General features: G+C 37.1%; 1 protein-coding gene across 1 annotated transcript in view; it reads left to right on the forward strand.

The window, feature by feature from the left end:
• Positions 1 to 2,319: 2,319 nt before the first annotated feature.
• The window catches only part of LOC307151687 (A disintegrin and metalloproteinase with thrombospondin motifs 20-like), a gene marked incomplete at its 5' end in the record, with an annotated part of 83,400 nt that continues 62,668 nt past the window's right edge, over positions 2,320 to 23,051 (forward strand). Inside the window, 9 exons of the mRNA XM_079859802.1 lie at positions 2,320 to 2,326; positions 3,210 to 3,457; positions 4,878 to 4,961; positions 7,007 to 7,131; positions 7,293 to 7,333; positions 8,753 to 8,858; positions 11,261 to 11,407; positions 15,838 to 15,979; positions 17,218 to 17,319. Coding sequence (XP_079715928.1) covers positions 2,320 to 2,326; positions 3,210 to 3,457; positions 4,878 to 4,961; positions 7,007 to 7,131; positions 7,293 to 7,333; positions 8,753 to 8,858; positions 11,261 to 11,407; positions 15,838 to 15,979; positions 17,218 to 17,319 — 1,002 coding nt within the window. The remainder of the gene's footprint in view (positions 2,327 to 3,209; positions 3,458 to 4,877; positions 4,962 to 7,006; positions 7,132 to 7,292; positions 7,334 to 8,752; positions 8,859 to 11,260; positions 11,408 to 15,837; positions 15,980 to 17,217; positions 17,320 to 23,051) is intronic.

Below are 23,051 nucleotides of genomic sequence, written 5' to 3' on the forward strand. Positions count from 1 at the left end.
ACTAAAATAACACTGGTGTTTATTATCTGAACAGATCCATTACACTAATATTATTCACTGTAAATGATCAGAATCATAATTTTCATAAACGAGTGGAAAAGCATCCATCTTTTGGGCTTTTGTCCAAACTCAGTCAGACGTCTGGATCTTCCAGAGATTGCTCTTAATAACTAGTCTGCATGTTTTCAGACATAACCTGGTGAAGATGATGAATCACTTATTTCTGATGAATGTTTTTGAAGTTTCTTATTGAAAAGCAGACATCTAAAAATAGTCCTCATCTGGTTTCAAGTAAAAGTATCATGACATCCTTCAAACGGGATACATTTGAGAAACAAAATGGCATGAGATATTAATACTTGTTTTTTAAGAAATTGTGTATATAAGTGTATTTTTTTAAAGTAATTGTTGCTAAATATATTTTAAAATGTATTTAATTTAAATATATATTTTAATTATTAATTTATTTGATTTTTGCAAAATATATTTTAACATATTTAAATATATATTTAAATATTTATTTATATTTATTATATCTATTATATTTTATTTTTGCAAAATATATTTCAAATGTATTTTATTTATTTATTTTTTGCTCAATACATTTTAAAATTACATTTATTTATTCATTTAATTTTATTTATTCATTTATTTATTTTTTTGCTAAATATATTTAAAAATGTATTTAATATTTAAATATTTATTTTTATTTATCGTATAATTTTTTCTCTTTTTTTTTTTACCAAAAATTCTCCTTGTTTATTAATATTATTTTTTTATTGTGTTCTGTTTTTGCTAAAAAAATGTATTATTATTATTTTTTTTAATTCTTATAATAAAATAGATGAGCTGTATTCTGGAATGTGCCTGAATGAGCCGTTGCTCCAGGTCTCAGTGTCAGTGTGTTTTATGACTGTCCTGTTGACTTGAACTAAAGTCTCGTTCTCATGATTTACTGGTTTCCATCAATGATCTCATGTTTAGATCAGCATTAGTTTGTGAAGAAGTCCAGGCTTGTGTCAAAGGTCCCGACTGACCCGTGAGCATGTGTGTGTGTAGTTTACACCCGTGACCCGTGCGCGGGGTTTACAGTGCACTGGTTGTGTGTCGTCCGGTGTGTGTGAATAAACACACGGCAGATGTCCTCGTAAAGCGTGTCGTCTTCATTTTCTGGAGATTTTTCTGCTGGACCGCTTGAGTTTGTTCAAAGCATTCGGCTCAATGATGATGATGAAGATGATGATGATGATGGGAAGTGGCCTAAACCGACCTCAAATTGAACATTAAACCCCAGTGTAATCCAAGACACATTTTCCCTGAACATTAGCGCTTGAGTTTGTGTGGCACCAGTTCATTTCTCTGTGTTTTCACACAAAATCCCACTGGGATCTGGGACTATTCCTGGGATATTGGATTATTTGCAGTCATGCCAATAAAGCAATTTGGGATATATATATATACATACAATATTTAGTACCATTTAGTCATTTTAATTTTATTTTATTTTTGTAATTTTGTTGTGTTTTTGATATTTTTAGTTTACACGTCTATTTTTTTTATTTTTTTTTTCAGTTTTAGTTATTTTAGTACTTAAAGTTAAACTTTTCCAAAATTATCATTTAAAGTAGCAGACATGTGTTTAATGGTTGTGGTTGTGGTTGGTGTGTGTGATGTGTGTGAACGGGACAGTGTCTCTTACGGGCTTCAGTCCAAAGCTCTTCCTCTGCTCCTCTCTCTGTGTTCTTTCACAGATTCCTCAATGGACTGAAGTCTTGTGTTTGGTGTGTGTGTGTGTGTGTGTGTGTGTGTGTGTGTGTGTGTGTGTGTGTGTGTGTGTGTGTGTGTGTGTGTGTGTGTGTGTGTGTGTGTGTGTGTGTGTGTGTGTGTGTGTGTGTGTGTGTGTGTGTGTGTGTGTTTGCCAGCGCTCTCGCTCAAGACCTCTGTTCACACACCAGACCCTGATCTGAACACACACGTTTTATAGGGTAATGTGGTTTCAGCATCACGTCTCTCTCAGCTGATCTGGAATCAGTTTTCCAGCACGAGCCGCTGTGATGTAATCCCACATGTGGTGTGTATCAGAGCTTCAGCGTTTACATCAGTCGCTCCTCCGGCCTCACAAGATCTCAGAGAAACACTGTCTGACAATAAACTGTCTGATTTTTGTCAAAGACACACTGTTTGATTATTTTATAATATATTATAATAGTTATGCTATTATAATGAAACTCTGAAATATTTTTTGTATATATAACCAATATATTTAGAAATAATAATAATAATAATAATAAATTATTATTATTATTATTATATTGTAATATGTATAGTATTAATAATGAAACTGAAGTGTTAATAAATGGTAATGTTTATATTAAAATTAAAATGTAAATATAACTATAAAATATTACATATTGATAATTTATATTGTTTTCTATGTAAATATATTTAGAAAAAATATTATTATTATTATTATTATTTATAATATATTGTATAATATATATATATAATATATTTTTTTTTTTAATTAGAATGATTTATTTTATTTTATATATTTAAACAAAACATTTTGCAATAAAATAATAATAATAATAATTTGTAATAATAATGCTATTATATTGTAATATGTTTATTATTAAAAATGAAATAATTTTATATTAAAAGTTAATTATTTGTATTATTTTTGTACATAAATATGTTTAGAAATAGATAATAATTATTAATAATATTGTAATGTTATATTTCTAAATATTTTAAATACTTATAAATAAAATATAAATAAAAATACATATATAAATCATTGTAGTAATGATACTCCCTTTAAATATATATTCATTTAATATATTCATTTAATTTTGACTGTAATGCAGTAAAAGGGGCTATAAAGATTTGTTGTTAAAAAAGTATTTGTTATTATTAAATTGTATATTGAAATATTTATATTATTACTAATAATACTACTAATAACTCATAATATTTATATTAAATATGAATGATATTTTTGTTGTATATAAATTAGTATTAATTATTATTTCAATGTTTTATTTCTAAATATACTGTATATTAATTAAACATTTAAATATATAAATAAAAATAAATCATTTGTAGTAGGCTACTTATACTGCCTTTAAATATACATTAATCTAATATATTGATTTCATTTTTAATGTAACAGTAAAAGGGTTTACGAAGTTGTGTTTGTTTTCCCACAGAACATCACGACAACGATCACATCAGTCTCCATAGCAACAGAACTCTGGAAGAGGAAGTGATGTCGATACAGGAAACGATGCGGAAGCGCTCAGCTCATTCCCGAGATGATCCCAGCGCTTCCCGTTCACGCAAGAAACGTTTCCTATCGTACCCGCGCTTCGTCGAGCTCATGGTCACGGCCGACACCAAGATGCTTCGCCATCACGGCCGAAACCTCGAGCACTACATACTTACAATCATGTCAGTAGTAAGTAAATCAACATTTTATTCTTTTCTCTCTCTTATACCATCAAAATGGATGAAAACCAGAAAAATGTTGTTAGATTTATGTATTATTGTTAGAGAAAACATCTTGTTTTTGAGCTCATAAATCTGCTGTCGGTTTAATGAGCACTCAGTCTGTTTGAAGTCTATTAAATAGTTTTAATCAATAATTGGTTCCATACCTCATGCACTGATTTACTCCATAATCACTTGGCTGGACTTTTTACCCACAAGGCCGTGTTTTGATATGATCCATCAGGGGGTCTTCTGGCCACCCGCACTGCTTCGGTCCATATATTTTGACTTAATGAGCCAGTTTTGGGTTTAAATCCAGATATAAATGAGTAAAAACTGTTCAAAACAACATATGGACGATATTTACACCAGATCCTTCAGAGAATATCATGGTCATTTTTGTCAGTGAGAGTAAGAGCACATTCACACTGGAGATTCAGAGTGAATTTAGTTCATTAGACTGACTTTTACTGTTCAAAAGTTGTTTTTCAAAGTCTCTTATGCTCACCAAATCTGAATTTATTTAATTAATAATAAGCCTAAATTCAATCTTTTCATCATATAAAGCGATCGAGTCTCTTCAAAAAGTGTGTACTAAACCGCTCAATTCATATGGATTAGTTTTATGATCTCTGTATGAACATATGAGCTGTCAATGGAGGGTCAGAGTTCATCAAAAGATCTTCATTTGTGTTCAGAAGATGAAGGAAAGTCTAACGGGTTTGGAACGGCATGATTCCGCTGATTAGTGTTCTGATGATGTCATAGTGGTGTGGGCGTGTTCTCTCAGCCAATCAGAAGACTGCATGAGTGTGTCTGACAGTGATTTATAGTGGAGATGTCTGTCTCTCTCTGTAATTGAAGCCGTCTGTCTGAGTTTCCCCTTTGGCTTCTTCTAAACACTGTGTTTATGGTGAACTAATGCCTTCCGGTGGGATCGCCTCAGAGTTACGACAGGATTTGAAGGTTTGCTAGAAGATTTAGAAGATCTAGAGCAGGACAGTCATTGCACTTTTGGGCAGGAAAACCCCTCAAACATGATTCATTAGATACATTTCTATTTCAATTTATTTATAAAGCACAATTAAGAACAACTGCTGTTGACCAATGTGATGTACAAAATAAAATACAGACAAAGACACAAGTAAACAACAAGGCACAGAAAGACAGAATTCATGAATTATAAGTCAAGCCTTGTGGTGATAAAAGCATGGATAACTCTTTCAAAATTATTAAAAGAGAGAAAGGACTTTGTTTTTACCAGGACACGTAATTGATAGAAACTTGACTTCAAAGATGGAGGTCAATATCTGCTGTGTCAGTGTGGTTTATCAGTATGTTTGGGAGAGCATACTGGTTTATGGGTATTTTTGCCTCTGTTGTTTCAGGTTGCTGCGATCTACAGAGACCCCAGTGTAGGAAACCTCATCAACATCATGATTGTCAAACTCATCGTCATACATAATGAACAGGTACGTCAGAAAACATCCTTTTGACAAGAGACAAATGAGATCTTTTTAAGTTCTGGTTTGTTTCTCCTAGACAGCGGTGAGATTAAATGGAGATTTTTTTTCTAAAGTCTCCAGTGTCTTAGATGTGTCTCCAGAGGAAAATGACACCAATAATTTCACACGTGTCTCAATAATAACCTCAATAATGTCTCAAACTCTGCTCAGATTTGCTCAAGACCCCAAAGTCTGTCATCAAAACTCACAGGTCTCAATATGATCTCAATATTTTCTCATCAAATGATCTGAGCTTTATCATTTATGTGTAAGTCTAGGGGAAACATCTGAGACAAGGTTGAGACTTCAGTGTAATAACTCATTAAGTGCCCTGAGACATAAATGAGCAACATGAGATCTCTTTTAGTTCTCAGTTGTTTCTCCTAGACAGCAGTGAGATTAAATGATGTTTCTCCAGAGAAAAAGTCCACAATAATCTCACACGTGTCTCTTTGACAGTTTAAGAAGTGATCTGAACAATGTCTCAAAATGTGCTCAGATTTGCTCAAGACCACAAAGTCTGCCATCAAAACTTAAGAGATCTCAATATGATCTCAATAATTTCTCATCAAATGATCTGAGCTGAGTCATTTATGTGTAAGTCTAGGGGAAACATCTGAGACAAGGTTGAGACTTCAGTGTAATAACGCATTAAGTGCCCTGAGACATAAATGAGCAACATGAGATCTCTTTTAGTTCTCAGTTGTTTCTCCTAGACAGCAGTGAGATTAAATGATGTTTCTCCAGAGAAAAAGTCCACAATAATCTCACACGTGTCTCTTTGACAGTTTAAGAAGTGATCTGAACAATGTCTCAAAATGTGCTCAGATTTGCTCAAGACCACAAAGTCTGCCATCAAAACTTAAGAGATCTCAATATGATCTCAATAATTTCTCATCAAATGATCTGAGCTGAGTCATTTATGTGTAAGTCTAGGGGAAACATCTGAGACAAGGTTGAGACTTTAGTGTAATAACGCATTAAGTGCCCTGAGACATAAATTAGCAACATGAGATCTCTTTGTTCTCAGTTGTTTCTCCTAGACAGCAGTGAAGATTAAATGATGTTTCTCAAGAGAAAAAACCCACAATAATCTCACACGTGTCTCTTTGACAGTTTAAGAAGTGATCTAAATAATGTCTCAAACTGTGCTCAGATTTGCTCAAGACGATCTCAATATGATCTCAATCATTTATCATTAAATGATCTGAGCTGACTCATTTATGTTGAAGTTTAGGGGAAACACCTGAGACAAAGTTGATACTTCAGTGAAATAACGCATTAAGTGCCCTGAGACATAAATGAGCAACATGAGATCTCTTTTAGTACTCAGTTGTTTCTCCTAGACTGCAGTGAGATTAAATGGAGACTTTTGCTGAAGTCTCAGATGTTTATCCAGAGAAAAAGACCCCAATAATCTCACGTCTCTTCTACAGTTTAAGAAGTGATCTGAACAATGTCTCAAAATGTGCTCAGATTTGCTCAAGACCCCAAAGTCTGCCATCAAAACTCACAGGTCTCAATATGATCTCAATATTTTCTCATCAAATGATCTGAGCCAAGTCATTTGTGTGTAAGTCTAGGGGAAACATCTGAGACAAGGTTGAGACTTTAGTGTAATAACGCATTAAGTGCCCTGAGACATAAATGAGCAACATGAGATCTCTTTTAGTTCTCAGTTGTTTCTCCAAGACAGCAGTGAGATTAAATTTCTCCAGAGAAAAAGTCCACAATAAACTCACACATGTCTCTTTGACAGTTTAAGAAGTGATCTAAGTAATGTCTCAAACTGTGCTCAGATTTGCTCAAGACGATCTCAATATGATCTCAATCATGTCTCATCAAATGATCTGAGCCGAGTCATTTGTGTGGAAGTTTTTGGAAAAACAGGCTTGATACTTCAGTGAAATAATAGTGTCCTGAGACATGAACGAGCAACATCTGAGTCATTATTCTGCTCCGATCAGCTATAATAAATTGCTTTGTGTTTTAAAGTGTGTGTTTTTCCTCAGGAAGGACCGAATATAAACTTCTACGCCACTGCGACACTTCATAACTTCTGCACATGGCAACAAAGCCACAATGTTTTGGACGACAGTCACCCGGGTCATCATGACACGGCCCTTCTCATAACCAGGTGACCTCAACTTGACCTTTGACCTCTCACCTCATAACCTTTGCCTTCTTAAGTCACTCCTTTGATCATGTGATTTTCATTACGACGCAGTGGATTGAACTTGATTAAATCATAAACACTTGTGTAGTGTGTGTTGTCTCATGAGTGTGTTTGTTTCTCAGACAGGACATCTGCCGAGCAAAAGACAAGTGTGACACGTTAGGTAAGGATTATATTTGTTTCATCAAAACCTGTAACATACAGTTGGGTTATGCTCGCGAAATGCTCAGATTTCAGTGTAGTCCTGTGAAAGCACTTTTTTCCCTCTTTGACTTATTTGATAAAAAAATGTTTTGTAAATGCAAAATAACCATGCTATATTTATTTATTTATCTATTTATTTATTTATTTATTCATGCATTTATTTATTTATTTATTTAGTATATTCTAGTCATGCATACTGTTTCACATTTAGTGTTTTAATAGTATTTTTCTAATACTTGACTCTAATACTTGATTTTTTTTTTATACTTGAGTATTTTTCTAATACTTGACTTTTCGTTACTTGACTACTTGACTTGAATTATTTCAAACTTAGTGTGTGCTTATTGTACTACATACCATTTCACATTAAATAAAAAAAATCCCTTTTTTAAACTCAAAATTACTTTTTTTCTTGCTCAATGTGCATAATGTTTTATATTTCATATTTTAAATAATAATTCGTTTTTTCTCCTTTTTGATAAGTCAAAATTACATCAAACTGCCACTATTACACTATTACACACTTTATATCACACTGGCACTATTACAAAACATTGTTTTGAAAATGCGACGGAACAGGTGTTTTTCTTTAATGAATTTAATATCTTTTAGTCATGTGACAACAGCTCTTATCATACAGCATATTGCATATCTTTTCACATATGTTTTAGTTTTTCATAATAGTAGGCCATATGCAGGACATTTTCATTAGTGTGTCACTTAATCTGGTTCCTGTAGTGAAGTCTGGTTCCTGAAGCAGAACCAGTCTGTCAGCTGAGCTTGATTGGCCTGTCATCAGGTCATCACACAGGGCCAGCTGTGCTCATGAATGCACAGACCCAGGGACCCTGCAGGTGTTTAGGGCCCGTAATCTCAGCGTCCCAGAGATCCTTCCAGTGGAAAAGCGGTGGATACTGGATTCATGGATACGGAGGAAGAGACAAAATATTCTCTATTATGAATTTTTAAGGCCGGACAAGTAATTTGGTGAGGTCAATGTGTAAAGAAAGACGTTCATATTCATATTCAAACGTGCATATCTATAGACTAAACACGTAATACACATGTGCACGCCGTCACAGTTTTGCTTTTTTTCAAGTTTACATGGAGATGATCACGTTTTCCAAAAAATTTCAAAACTTTCACCTTGGAACTTATTTCAAGATTTGCGTTCTCGAGCTCTCCTGTTAAAGCGGTGTCGTGTTAGCGGCCCCTAAGTTAATAACTAATGATCTTTGCAACGGAAGTGAATCAATCAAACCTTTGGCTGGACAATAACTTTATTCTAGAGCTGCTGTAAAGCTAAGTGTGTGTGTGTGTGTGTGTGTGTGTGTGTGTGTGTGTGTGTGTGTGTGTGTGTGTGTGTGTGAACCTGAAGGTCTGGCGGAGCTGGGAACGATGTGCGACCCGTACCGGAGCTGCTCCATCAGCGAGGAGAACGGCCTGAGCTCTTCCTTCACCATCGCTCACGAGCTCGGACACGTGTAAGTTTCTCTCAAACACCCTCACAGAAGCTCGTCTCAGAGCGCAGGTGCAGAACGCAATAAAGACCCGACGCTTTCATGACAGAGCGACCGACAGACGTGCTTTACATCATGCTCTTCCTCAGTTTTGTTTAACAGGACAAATATCCAAACAATCCTAAATCACATTTACTGGAAAAGAAGCAAATGCCTGAAGATATTAAGACTTGAGTTCTGAAAAATGCATCAAAATGAAGTGAGCAAATTTGTTCTTAAAACAAGAACAAATATCCGCCAATGGAGTCAGAAAGATAATCTTGATTCCCTTTGAAGTAAGTTTGTTCTTGTTCCTGTTTTAAGCTCAAACTCACTTAATTTTTATGCATTTTTCAGAACTCAAGACTTAATATCTTCAGTCGTTTTGCACGTCCAGTAAATGTATCTTGATTTAGGAATGTTTGGATACTTGTGCTGGAAAACAAGACAGAAACACTGAGGAAGAATGTCACGTTTTGCATTAAATGATGAGGAGAGAGCTTCATCAGTGTCATATTAGTGATGTGATCGACTTCATCATGAAGGACTGTTTCTCTCTGTATAAATGAGTCCAGTGTGGATCCGTGTGTGTGTAAGAATGATCGTCATGCGGAGGGAATTCCATGCAGTGGGACGTCGAGGTCAATCCGCCTCACAGACTCACTTTTCCATCAGCAAACGTCCAAAGGAAGCCCTTCACAGAACAATACAGTAACATCTACAATCTGCCCTCCAGATGAAACACATGTGCGCAAAATATTGTTCAAAGATGTCAATAAAACAGATGATTGGAGTGCGTTTTACAAGAAAATACTATTTCAGTTTTTCTACTTTCAAATTGCACGTTTAATTTGATGTGTTTCTCTTAGAAGGGAAGGTTCTATAGAACCTTATAGGGTTCCGTCAGGTGCTTCATCAGTAGAACCTTTTAGTGGGTCCCCATCATCGATTTAGTTTGAATTAATTCATTTTGTTTTAATTCATTTTTATTATTTTAATTCAATTTTAGGAATTAAACAGCTCATAAACATGCTTTATCCGAAAAAAACAAAACAAACAAACATGATTTCTGAGTGAAAATGTTTCTTCTTTTCAGTGTATGCACCACAAAACATGACGTTTTTCCTCAGTACTTTTGTCTTGTTTTCCAACACAAACATCTAAACATTCTTCAATCAAGATACATTTACTGGAGAAGTCAAGAACAAATATCTGCTAATTGGCTCAGAAAATGAATCTTGTTTTCTCTTTGAATTAATTTATCTGACTCCATTGGCAGATATTTGTTCTAGTTTTAAGCACAACTCACTTCATTTTGATGCATTTTTCATTAAACAAGTCTTAATATCTTTGGTCATTGTTCTTCTCCAGTAAATGTATCTTGATTTAAGAATGTTTAGATATTTGTGCTGGAAAACGAGACAGAAACACTGAGGAAGAACATAATTTCTTTGCCATCTAATGTATCCAAATATGAAGTGTGATTCTGGTCCGCTGGACGGCGTATAAACGACACAGACGAAGAGAGCGAGTCCAACTCTTTTCAGACACAATATAACATATGAAATGTGTTTGAGGTGCATATGAAGCCTCACAGATGGAGTGTGAAGGATCTGCGTACACACAGCTGTTTCTGGACTCTGACATCACTGCATTTCTATTCCAGACGTCAGATTCATCTCAATACAGCTTTTATTTCAGGACTTTATTTTTGCTGGACTTTTCCTTTCTGCCATAAAAAGAGGTTTTGTTTTTTGTTGACAGTCACACACATCACGGCACTAACAGAAATACCACGGTACGAATATGGTTTTTTGGATATAAGAATTTTAGAAGATAAGATTTTTTTGCAGTATCTTGACATAAATATGGCTTTTGTACATGGCACACTGCAAAAAAGAAAAGAAAAAAACCTCTGTATTTTCATCTTGTTTTCCAGCACAAATATCTAAACATTCTTAAATCAAGATACATTTACTGGAGAAGAAGCAAAACGACTGAAGATATTAAGTCTTGTTTAATGAAAAATGCATCAAAATGAAGTGAGTTTGTGCTTAAAACAAGAACAAATATATGCCAATGGAGTCAGACAAATAATCTTAGTTCAAATTTAAGGGAAAACTATTATTTTTCTGACTCCACTGGTAAATATTTGTTCTTGTTTTAAGAACAAAGTCACTTCTTTTTCTTTTTCAGTCATTTTACTTAAATGTTAAGTGTACATTAACATTTAATGTATCTTGATGTAAGAATGTTTAGATGTTTGTCCTGAAACACAAGACAGAAACACATGATATTTTGCAGTGCTGGTGTTTCTCCAGTACAGCCACAGTCTGGTATCCTGGAAGTGCATGAACTCAGTGCTGGGGATTGTGTGTGTGTCGCAGGTTCAACATGCCTCATGACGACAGTCCGAAGTGCCGAGAGAACGGAGTCAAGCACCAGTTCCACGTCATGGCTCCGATCCTCAACTACGACACCAGCCCCTGGTCCTGGTCCAAATGCAGCCGCAAACACGTCACAGACTTCTTGGAGTAAGTCCCAGTGTCATCTCTGCATTATATCAGCGAGAAGTGCAATCCTTTAAAAGTCTTAAAACCTCATTTGGTTCAAATCTGGTTTTAGTTGTAATGGTTTTTAGATGATATTAGTTGGTTATTATATAGTAGTATTTATTAATAGGCTTAGTTATGATCATTTTTAGTTTATTTTTTAGTTTAGTTAACTTTTTTGTCAGTTTTATTAGTAACTTCAATTTCACTGAATTTTCTGTTTAAAGTCTGTTTTTAAACATTTGGCTGTAGGGAATTGATTAAGTTGGCATCAGGTTTGACATGGTTTCTAGCAGTCTTGTTTTACTATGATTGATTTACTGTTATAGTTTTTCTTAATATTCTAAATTAGATTGTACTTTTATAGTTGCCATTTATAGTACTTTTAATTTCAGTTAAAGTTGTTGTAATTTTGTTGTTTTTTTTTTGTCATTTTTATTAGTTGTTTTTACATGTCTATGTAGTTTTTATTACATTTTAGTTTTAGTTTATTTAATTTGAGTTATTTTAGTAATTCTTAAAAGATTCTAAACTTAAACTAATCAAAAATTCAATTCAATTCACATTTATTTGCATAGCGCTTTTCACAATACACATCGTTTCAAAGCAGCTTTGGTGGAAGTGCATGAGTCCACATTACAATTTAGAGTCAGAGGTAACTGTCTAAGTTATGGATTACAGAAATGTACAAAATCACAGTTAGCAAAGTATTGAATTTGTTAACAAATGATTATGACATTTAGAAAAATGTAGGAAAATGAAAAATGTTGCCTTGTCATCTGCCTGAATTGATGTTTATTTTATTTCAAGTAATGATTTTTCATGGCTTTAGTTAGCGATACTAACTCTGGTTTCTAGTTGATTGGAGATTAGCTGGTGTAGGTGAGTCTGGATCAGCTGGTCAGCATTAGACCACCTCGGTTAAGCTTTATCTGGTTAAGCTTTATCTGGTTAAGCATGTCCCAGAACACAGCCGTTTTCCCAGCAGGCCGTCATCGGTTTAAGTGTCTGAGTGCTAATATCAGATGTCAGGGTTGTGTTTTTTAAAGTTGAAATGACCTTTGAGCAAATCCTCAACAGGTCACGCTCTTTAGAGCTCAAAATTGCTCGTCTTGTCTCACTCTCGTCTGCTTTCTCTCGAGGTGCCGGACAAACAGGCCTTTGGTGGCCGGCGTTCTTGGCCCTCGGCAACCGTAACCCGGGGCAACGGCTCATTGAGGCCGCTTCCCTTTCAGACAGGAAGTGTCAGATATAATTAGATTTTCCCGAGACTCGACGCTTTGATCTTCTCGCCGCTCCAGTGACTCTGTCGGTGAGAGGCCTGTTGGTCAGGGTTAGGATCATGGGTGACCAGCGTACGGGCTCTTGTTTTCCAGAACAAATATCTAAACATTCATAAATTAAGATACATTTACTATTTACTGGAGAAGAAGCAACATGAGTGAGTCTTGCTTAGTGAAAAATGAGTTTATCTTCAGTCATGTTGCTTCTCCAGTAAATGTATCTTGATTTAAGAATGTTTAGATATCTGAGCTGGAAAACAAGACAGAAACACTGAAGAAGAACATCATGTTTTTTCAGTGTAGTATTTATCATCATATGGCAATGGTTTGTCAAGCTACAGCTGCGTTGTAAAGCATATTATGTTGCTCAGGTCTGCTGTTTCTAATCGTTTAATGACTTCTCAGAATCCCAAGGCAGTTTAGGTTAGCGTGTTTGATTATTAACTCAGTGTACTCAACTGTGAAGTTACTATACAACAAAAAACAGTGGAGAATTTTGTCATGCAATAATCGATTTGTTACTGGAAAAGCTGTGATTTTAAAAACAAAAACAAACTACATTTACTGAAATGTGCAGTTGAGTTAGTGGCGTAAAAGCAAATTTTTTTTGCACACTCTAAATGTTGGCAAATCCTGTTATTTTCCACGGCATGTAGCGCCAACTCGAGACGCTTCTCTTACATTAAAGCTCAATTAGCTCGGACGTTCATTGAGCCTTTTAGAAGCAGCTGTTGAATGTCTGAGAAATGAGGAACGTCTCGTTCTGTTCTCGCTCTGTTCAAGGACGATCAACCATTACCGGCTTGATTCTCATGCTAAAACTCACAATATATCAAGTCCCTCTGGATCTGCACCAAAACATCACTTTACTAATGAAAATGAGGCCGGTTGACCCGGTGATAACTGTTGCTCGCTCAGACACGCTTCACAGAACATCTCATAGAAGTTAAATGTGTTTATGAAGTGGTGAAAATATATGGATATTATTTTTATTTGGGCTAGAATAACGTTTGGACATTGAAAGGCCTTTAATCTGTCAACTGAACTGAGAACACTATGGCGTCAGATGGTACTAATACAAGGGCACTGAATGATTACTGTATTTATGTACCATGATATTTACTTGTTTCTCCAAGGTACCATGGTACATGTCCAAAAAACCTTCAGTAATAATAACTGTGAGTCATTTTCCTTAATAAACTCACTTTACCAACCCGCCCAAATGATCTCCAGGTGTGGACTTCATGTCTGTGCCAGAAGGGCGCAGCCTGACCTGAACTCAAAGAAACCTGCTCACTGATCAACCACAACATTTGATGAGCCCAAATGTTCTTATGGCACTTTTTCAAGAAAGTAACATGTTTTTTGCAATGCAGTTCCTTGGAGTACCACAGTACATAAATAACCTTTCCTAAAGGGATAAATCTCTAAAAATTACAATTCCTGCATCATTTACTCAACCTTATGTGGACTTTCTTTTTGTTTGTGGAACACAAAAAGAAGATATTTTTAGTCTTTTTATATATATATAATGAAAGCCAATAGGGTCCAAAATTGTTTTGACCCCCAATGTTCTTCAAAATATCTTCTTTTGCATTCACAACTATCGTTTTTGGGTGAACTGTCTTTGTAACTCTGGTGTTAGGATGCAAATTGTTCAGTATTCATTGTTTGCATTTCTAATCATGTGAAAGAGCCTGAATTCACACACTCACACTCACTTGAGCGTAGCTGAGAGATACTTAGAGATCTGATGGTCTCAGTTTACTGTAATCTTATCGCTCTTTAAGAGCTTTGCACTAACATACTCCTGTGAAAGGTTTTTGTCAGCTTCAGTCTTGCTGATTTTATGAACAAACTCATAAATGGTGATGACGAGGTGCGGAGAGACGAGAGCGTACGCCGCTTCTCTGCGCTGTCATCGTAACTCTGATGGATAAATGAGTCCCACAAAAGGACACATGCCCCTCGAGTAGTGTTCATTTTTCCCCACATAAAGACAAAGGTTTCTTGTAGGTTGTTCGGAGGGTGAGCGAGGTAATGAGAGGACAGAATCAACTGACACAGGTGTTTAGTCTCAAAGCCAAGGACAAAATGAACCAGCAACATTAAGAACTCACATAATTGCATCACACGGCTATTCTGAGCTTCAGTTTCCGTTCTCCCTTGCAGAAAGGTGAGCATGCGGAAGGCAAACGGAGAAAGGACTTTGTCTAGAGGTTTGTTTTGTTCCCTCTCTGGTGCCGATGGCTGAAAGAGCCATTCAGAGATGTTAAGCCCAACAATTCAATGAGCTTCAATGTACAGCTGCTCTTTTGTAGCTCTTTTATGTGTTTCAAAGGAAGGGTGTGTTGGGACATATATGTCATGACGTAGCCGGAGCTGAAGGCGTGTTGGACTGATGTGCTGAAATGTTGGTTTTGGCACCGTTGTGTTGATTCTTGGAGACCCACTATTGTTAAAGAACACCGTCTTTTCCCCCATTGAAATGCAGCCTTTGTGTTGTCTAACTAAGTCCATTCAATCAGTTATCAGCAGGTAACAAAGCAGACCACCCACCGCTGCCATCCTCTTACACTTGGCCTTCAGATGCCTTGTGAAATCAGAAAGACTGCATTCATATTATCCATTGACAACTAATGCAAAATAACAACAAATCCAAGCAAGCAATAGCCGTCATCTCACCGTCTAGGATAACTATAGACCTGATACAGTCCGGCTATGAGTAACCATCTTCTAGCCAAAATAACCTTGAATTTGGTTACATGTCATTTTTGCCTAAATAACTTGCGAGATGTATGATATTCCATCATCAAAGCAAAGTCAACAGTCATTACAAGGTGTTTGGTTTCATGTCTTTGACATGTTATATGCGTTGATGACTAGTCTGTTCTTGGGCTATGTTTAGACGTCTATTAAATTTTCACTGACAGCCCAAATTTTGCCTGTTTTTAGTCTAGACGTCAGGGCTGTGTTTGGACAGCTATTAGACATCTTTTAAACACAAAATTGCTTGCTGGCATACTTTATGATAGTACTTACCCCAGGCTTCTGAGGGCAGAAACCAGGATGAAGAAAGCTATCGCTTGATTAAATGTGTTGATATCTGTCTGATTTTTTTCTTATCAGCACCGGTTATGGTGAATGTCTCCTGGACGAGCCCTCAGGCCGGACGTATAACCTTCCCAACCAGCTGCCAGGTCAACTCTACAACGCCAACCGGCAGTGTGAACTCATGTTCGGTCCTGGCTACCAAGTCTGTCCGTTCATGGTACGACATCTGAATATACTTCGACAGTGGATTCCAAATGTACTGTATCAGTGACACCTTAACTTAGTGACCACCCTGTTAGCAAGAGATCCTGAAACAGTGTTCCTTTGTGCATTGGTTTGTCATCCTTTTGGGAGGCTGTTTAGTCATTTAACGACTTGGGAACCCAACTCCTCTTAAGTTGTCCTGTCGTTCATCATTTCTTCTGGTCATTGGGTTCTTGTAGTCTCAAAGCTCATTTAACTAACCATCTGAATCCATTGTCCATACTAGTGACTCAACTGTATTTAGCTTTGTACCCAAGTCAAGGGAACTTACTGGTACTTGGAAAGGGTTAGATTTACCAATATTCAAGTCATTATTTCTACAGTTCTTCAGTTGTTTAAATGTATTTCCTGTCATTGGGTTCTTGTAGTCTCAAAGCTAAACTAATTATTAACCATCTGAATCCATTGTCCATTCTAGTGACCCAACTAGTGACCAGCCCCTCACGGACGTCTGCTGCATATAAACTTAGTAAACACAACATAAATGTCCCAGGCCTGGTCCTTTACTGTCGTCACTCCTCCTTTTATCCTTCCTGAGCTCCTCCGTGGGACTAGAGTCCGCTGTGGCGCTCATTAGCCCTTGCGCATCCGGCCTCGCTCCCTTCCCACAGCTCGGCCCTGCCCTGCTAGCTACAGTTAGATTTAATATTGTTCAAGTCTTTATCTCTGCAGTTTCTGTCAGGACCACTATCGTAAAATACGACTGACAATTAGCATATGGTTTGGATTAGCGGTCTGGTTCTGTTCTGGGCAGCCTAGCATGGATAAGAGCAGCAATAACCCTCCTTAGGGTAAACAGAACAGAACCAACATGAATGTACTGCAGATATCATTAAATCAACATTTTAATGTACAACATAATTCCAGAATTTTGTCAGAATGCCAAATCCTGACTGATGAGAGGTGGAGCTGGGGATGGAGGAGGGTAATTAGCTCCTGAGAAATGAGAGGAACTGGGGATGGATGCTGTGATAGGCGTCATATTCCTGTTGGTAGACATGGGTCAGCTGATGCGAGCTTGACTAACGTGACCTGCCAGAACTGACACTACGCTTGATTTTCCTGTTGTTCATTATTTCTTCTGGTCAATGGGTTCAAGGGAACTCTCGGGTACTTGGGAAGGGTTTGATTTACCAATGTTCAAGTCATTGTTTCTCCAGTTCTGACTGAAGTGACTCTTGCCGATTGCAGAAACAGTGCAAGCGTCTCTGGTGCACCAGTGCGGAGGGCGATGTCGGATGTCGTACGCAACACATGCCTCTCGCTGATGGGACCGAATGTGGCTCTGGCATGGTAAGACACTTTCCCTACACTTTCATCCCTGTGTTTTTGTCTGGCGGTCAGTCGTGCGTTAAACTGAAATGTCAAAGCTGATGAGGATGGTAATGTGAGCTTACATAGCTGGTTTACTTCGAGAACTCATTCTTGCCTGTGACATTAGCAGCCTAAACAGTGAGTCAGATTCATTTAGGGGTATTTGTTTAATCCCAAGTCTAACAAACTGGAACGACAAGAGCTACACGATAATCTGTGAAAGAAAATCAGTTGGCAGGATATAGTGGGTGTACATAAACTGGAGAGTCTATCCTTTAGGTATCATGATCTTAGCTTGTTTTCTCTCACCTCTCGAATGCAATGCTAATTAGCCACATTTAGTTCATTGCCGCTGGATCTTTGAGAGCTGAGAACCGAGGTGAAGTATCAAGCCTTTGAAACCAAACGCCACCCGCAGCTCACCTTGTTGTGAACCCGTGACCCCCAAGCCTCTTTACGATGTGGGTGAGTGGGTCACTGGTCATAGGAGTTTTAGAGAGTCTTTTAGAGAGGTTTAGAGCAACACAAAAGACACTACATTCAGAGAAGAGAGCTGCAGAAGGAGGGGGTCCGTTTTTCCTTCTTTTTAACCCTTTAACTGCAAGAGAAACTACTGGAACAAGCCTTTCTGAATGAATCAAATGTTAACTGAGGTAGGCAGTATCTTAATCCAACCAAAACAACCTCAATCAGGCTAGTGGATGGGAAAGCTGAAACCTTTCTCGTTCTCATTAACCGTGGGACTGTACGTGAAGACCTGTGGAGGAAGGAGAGCGAGGAGCGTTTGTTCGTTGTTCTCGCTGTCGTCCTATTAAAGCCACAAGGGCATGAAAGAGTTCATGTCAGTGTTAAACTTATAATCATTGCTCGTTTGCAAAACAGACCTCCCATTTTGACTAGTGCTTTAATCACATCTATTAATGCTCTAGTGTTCTGGTGACTGTAATGTTTTATAAAAGCAGTGTTCGCTCAAACTAACACTAACACTAACAACATGAAAATATTTCTGTGAAAAGATTAATTTGGGGAGGAATTATCTTGAGGTTCTCAACTAGTTTCTCTTCAGGATCCAGATTTTACTTTAGATAGCAATTCAAAATTAGAGCCAAACTTGCATATCTTACAAAAGTAAACAATAATGCTATTTTTGTCTAATAATCAGTTTGACTCGGTGTTGATACAGAACATTCAGACACTCAAATGGCAGGTTTTTCATTGTTGTTTATATTTTATTTCTTTATTTTATATATTTTATTACCATTAAAATAATATATAAATGATATAATATATTAAAATGTATATATCTAAAAAAATTATATGTTATTAATATTTTCATGAAAAAAAAACTTTAATACTTTGAGCGTTTGATTTGTTTATGCCTCTTGAATTACGCTGGTTCATACTCTCGGCTACCAATACTAATATCAATACCAATAATAATATCCTCATTTCATCTCGTAGTTAATGCCATCTGGGTCACATTTTCTATTACTTTATATTTAATCATGGCCAACCAGTGCATGCTGACATCTGTTTAATTTGACAAGCTTCTACCAAGATGAATTTGAGCCAAACTACTGATCAGATGCATGGCTTTTCAACAGAATAGACAGGAAGTGATTCTTACTGCGTTTTTTATGTAGAGTACTTTGCTCTCCGAGTTGTTATATTATATAATTTGCTGATTGAGAACTGAATCACGACCCACCAGTTTTGGAGTGTTGTTATATATCATGCCAAGCGGAATAGTTACTGCGTGACTCTTTACAAAAACAGGGACACAAAGGGTCTTTTTTCTCGGGCTCCTACCCCTCGTGGCCCCTGCACCTTTGTTTGTGGTGCTGAGTGCCTGGTGTCACCTCCTCATGGGGCCGTTTGAAGTGGCAGAAGTTGAAAGAAAAGTGCCTCTCGGTCTCGGCTCACCTGCCTGTCTCGAGCTCTTTAATGTGGGAAGGTCCTCACGAAGGCTTGTTCAAAATATCTTTCTCTGTCTCTCTTCTCTCTCATTTATCTCCAAACATCGGCCGTTTGATCCCGTTTAAGCTGGTAAATGGACCACTATGTACATAAGCATGGTACTCGGGAAATGCAAGAGTTCTACCAGAGATGCAGAAGAGTGACGTGATGGACCCGTAATTGCTTTGATTCTTTGTGGTCCTTTAAACTTTCCCCCTCGTCCCTCGGCCTCTCTCTGTCCTTGATTCCCTCTCCTACAGTTTCCCTCTCGTTCATCCTCTGTCTCGCAGGGCACTGGAGTGAGTAATGTGGTCACATGACCCCAGCGGCCTGTCTGTCATCCGCCTCAGTGAGCCCTGTGCTAACGAGGGCGTCCCATCACTTGCCATCTATAAATACCAACACCTCCCTCCCTCCCTTCGCAGTGAGAGAGCACAGGCTTGGGCCGCAGTCAATCCGGCTCCTGCCATCCAGAAGCTCCTTTGAAGAGCCCAGCCGGCATGAATACGTGCTCCCGGGAGGCTTTCAAAAGCACAAGAACTGGGGGGGTTTGAAGACCCTGTCGAGAAGACCACCAACATGGTTTTGTGTTTAGATCCTGGCATCCCAATCAGGCTTCTTAACTTGCTTAACAAGCAAAACTCAAACTTGGTCTTTAATTGAATTGTCTTAAGGGGAACTATGTAAAGTTAGCAGGGAGCTGGTGTTAAAACGTAAACTAGCTGGTTAATGGAGTCAGTGTATTGGTGCAGAATGGGCATTAATATGTTTGTAAATAAAGTGCTTGTATTTCCACTGATTATTATCAGCTCTTCCAATGAGAATTTTGTCTGGAGTTACAAAAGACAATTGTGTATCTAACAGTGTATATAACCTGTCCTCGTCTCAGTCTTATAAACATCTGGCATTGGAGAATTTGCTTTAGATCCCGAGTTCCCAATAAGGCTTTTTAACTTGCTTAACTAATGATCCTCAAACTTGGTCTTTAATTGAATTGTCTAAAGGGGAACTGTAGGTAAAGTTATTGTGGAGATTGTGTTAAACTAGCTGGTTAATGGAGTCCATTTATTGGCGCAGAATGGCCAATAAATATGCTTGTAAATGAAGTGCTTGTATTTGTTTTCTCTTCCACTAAGATTTATGTCTGGAGGTACAGTAGACACTATTGTGTATCTAACAGTGTATATAACCTGACCTCGTATCAGGTAGTTAAAGACTGTCTTGTAAACATCAGGGGGTCTCATTTATAAAACTGTGCATAGGATCCTTACTAAAAATGTATTCGGCCCAAAAGCCAAAAAATATTCAAAACCGTGAGTACGCCAGAACCTGGTCTAAATTCCCTTTATAAATCCCAGTCAGCGGAAGATTGTGTTCAATTATTGGTTCAATTATGATTGTGCTCCTCCCCGAAATAACCATATATGGAGCTTACGACACCTCGTTTTACTATGCACATCCTCATGTCATTTGTCCACGTGATACCATGTTTAACGGTGCAAGACATTAGGAAAATATGAGATATGGATGTGCCGTCACATTACATTGCTAAAAATCATTTATTAGCCTATCCTTGCCTTGTTTTTGAATGAATAAATCAAAATAGTATAAAATACATTTCAGAGAAAGTTTTTCTCAATCTTTTCCACCGGCCAAATAGTATTTTTAATTGCTTTATATTATATAACAGATAGGCCTTATTGTGCATTATTGATAATTATTTGCATGAAAACATTTACTCAAACCATGAGTTCTGCTATTATAATGCGCTAAGCAAACATTAAAACACAGCATGCCACAGGAAAAGTGTTCAAAAGCAGCGCATACACCACAAATATTTATATTTCTATATTTCTATTTCTTAGAATATAATTTTTTTTTAACTTCTCGGTAATGATTTCATGTAATTTAAGTGCTTAACTCCATTAATGAGAATGGCATATTTAATCTAAATGATTCAGATCAGATGTAAAACATACTTTAAATCATTATTTTATTTATTTAAGCTGTTATTGTGAACATGCACTGTATTTATGATTAGGACTCATCATGAATATGCCGTCAGTCCCTCAGCTCACCATCGGTGTTCGTACGAGTTTACTTACAGCTGCGCACATTCTCCCGTCAAGTTTGTTTTTATAAATCACAACTTCTGCGTGGGAAGTGGCGTACTCCTCTTTCAGGGCCTGTTTTGTGTGACGCAACGGTTATAAATGAGGCCCTAGGAGTTGGAGAATTTGCTCTAGATCCCGAGTTCCCAATGAGTAAGGGATAATGTACATCCAGCCGGTTGTTATCTCTGAATAAACCCGACAGGGTGATCAGGATCAGGTCTTCATCAGCCTGAAGGGGTTTATTCTGAGATCACTCTCTCTCTCTCTCTCTCTCTCTCACACACACATACACACACACACACACACACACACACACACACACACACACACCTGAAGGGGGTTTATTCTGAGATAACAACCTGCTGGATATACATTATCCCGCTTATTACACGGATATTTGCCACATAAGTACATAATGAGACACAAAATATTGAGCCTGTGTTTCTGTTTTCAATGGTTGTTAACTGGGAATAACATACCGCTGGATGGCACGATTGACCAATCAGAATCAAGTATTCCACAGAGCCGTGCAATAAAGCTTTTTAACTTCCTTAACTAACAAACCTCAAACTTGTTTTTTAATTGAATTGTCTAAACTGATATTTTCGGCAGAGGAACTGCAGGGGAAGTTAGCAGCATGGCGACTGTGCATTAAAATGTGAGCTAGCTGGTTTATTGGTGCAGAATGGAAGTATCCCCATAAAGACGCTTATAAATGTAAAAGTCAAATCATAATTGTGCTTGTATTCGGTTCCTCTTCCAATAAGTTTTGTGTACAATAGACACTATTGTGTGTCTAACCGGCCTCTGCTCAGCACAACCTTCAACCTGTCCTCGTCTCGGCAGTTAGAGAAAGAGACTGAAGTCTTGTAAACGTCTGGCGTTTGGAGAGTTTGTTGGCCGCGGTTCTCCGGGTTGGCTGGTGTTCCTGGCAGCTGGTTCTGGGATCGTTCCTCCTCCGTGTGGATCACTTGTCACTTCTCCTGCTAATCTGCACGTGTTTCCAGCCAGACGTCCAGTAGCGGCGGCCCAGGATCTGATTTTCACCATTGACTTGTGTCCGCGGTTGCCAAGTAATGGAGGTAAAGGTGCGATCGTGCTGATTGTCGCTTGTCGAATGGCTTGTGTATTTTGTTTCACAATTATTTAAGCAGGCAAGTTGATTAAGAACAGGTCAGTGAAGTGTTGTAGTGAAAGCTTGGTAACACCTTCTATGAAGACCTTGCTAATAATGAATTATTGCTCCATTTATACTTACTTATAAGTAAGTATTACTATTTTATAAATATATTTATAAAGGCTTATTAAGACCTATACTGCATTATAAGAACAGTTATAGTTACATTTATATTATTTTTATAAGACATGCATTTGCTTTTTCAATGCGCATGCTCATAATCCATTATACACTGATTTATAAGTATTAATTAGTCAGTTATATGGTTTGATGAATGTATTTATAAAGATGCAGCCTGCATTGCTATAATGCTATTAAATTACTTTTTTTATTACTTTTATTATATACTTTTTAGCAGATTATTTCTGTTGTGCTCTTATAAATACTTAATGTGTGATAATACAGTTATTATCCTCTATAAATGCATAATTGATGGCTTTAAGTAAAGTGAAAACATAGGCTTC

Source organism: Squalius cephalus, assembly GCF_949319135.1.
Source record: "Squalius cephalus genome assembly, chromosome: 23".
In the NCBI taxonomy this organism is placed as follows: Eukaryota; Metazoa; Chordata; class Actinopteri; order Cypriniformes; family Leuciscidae; genus Squalius; species Squalius cephalus.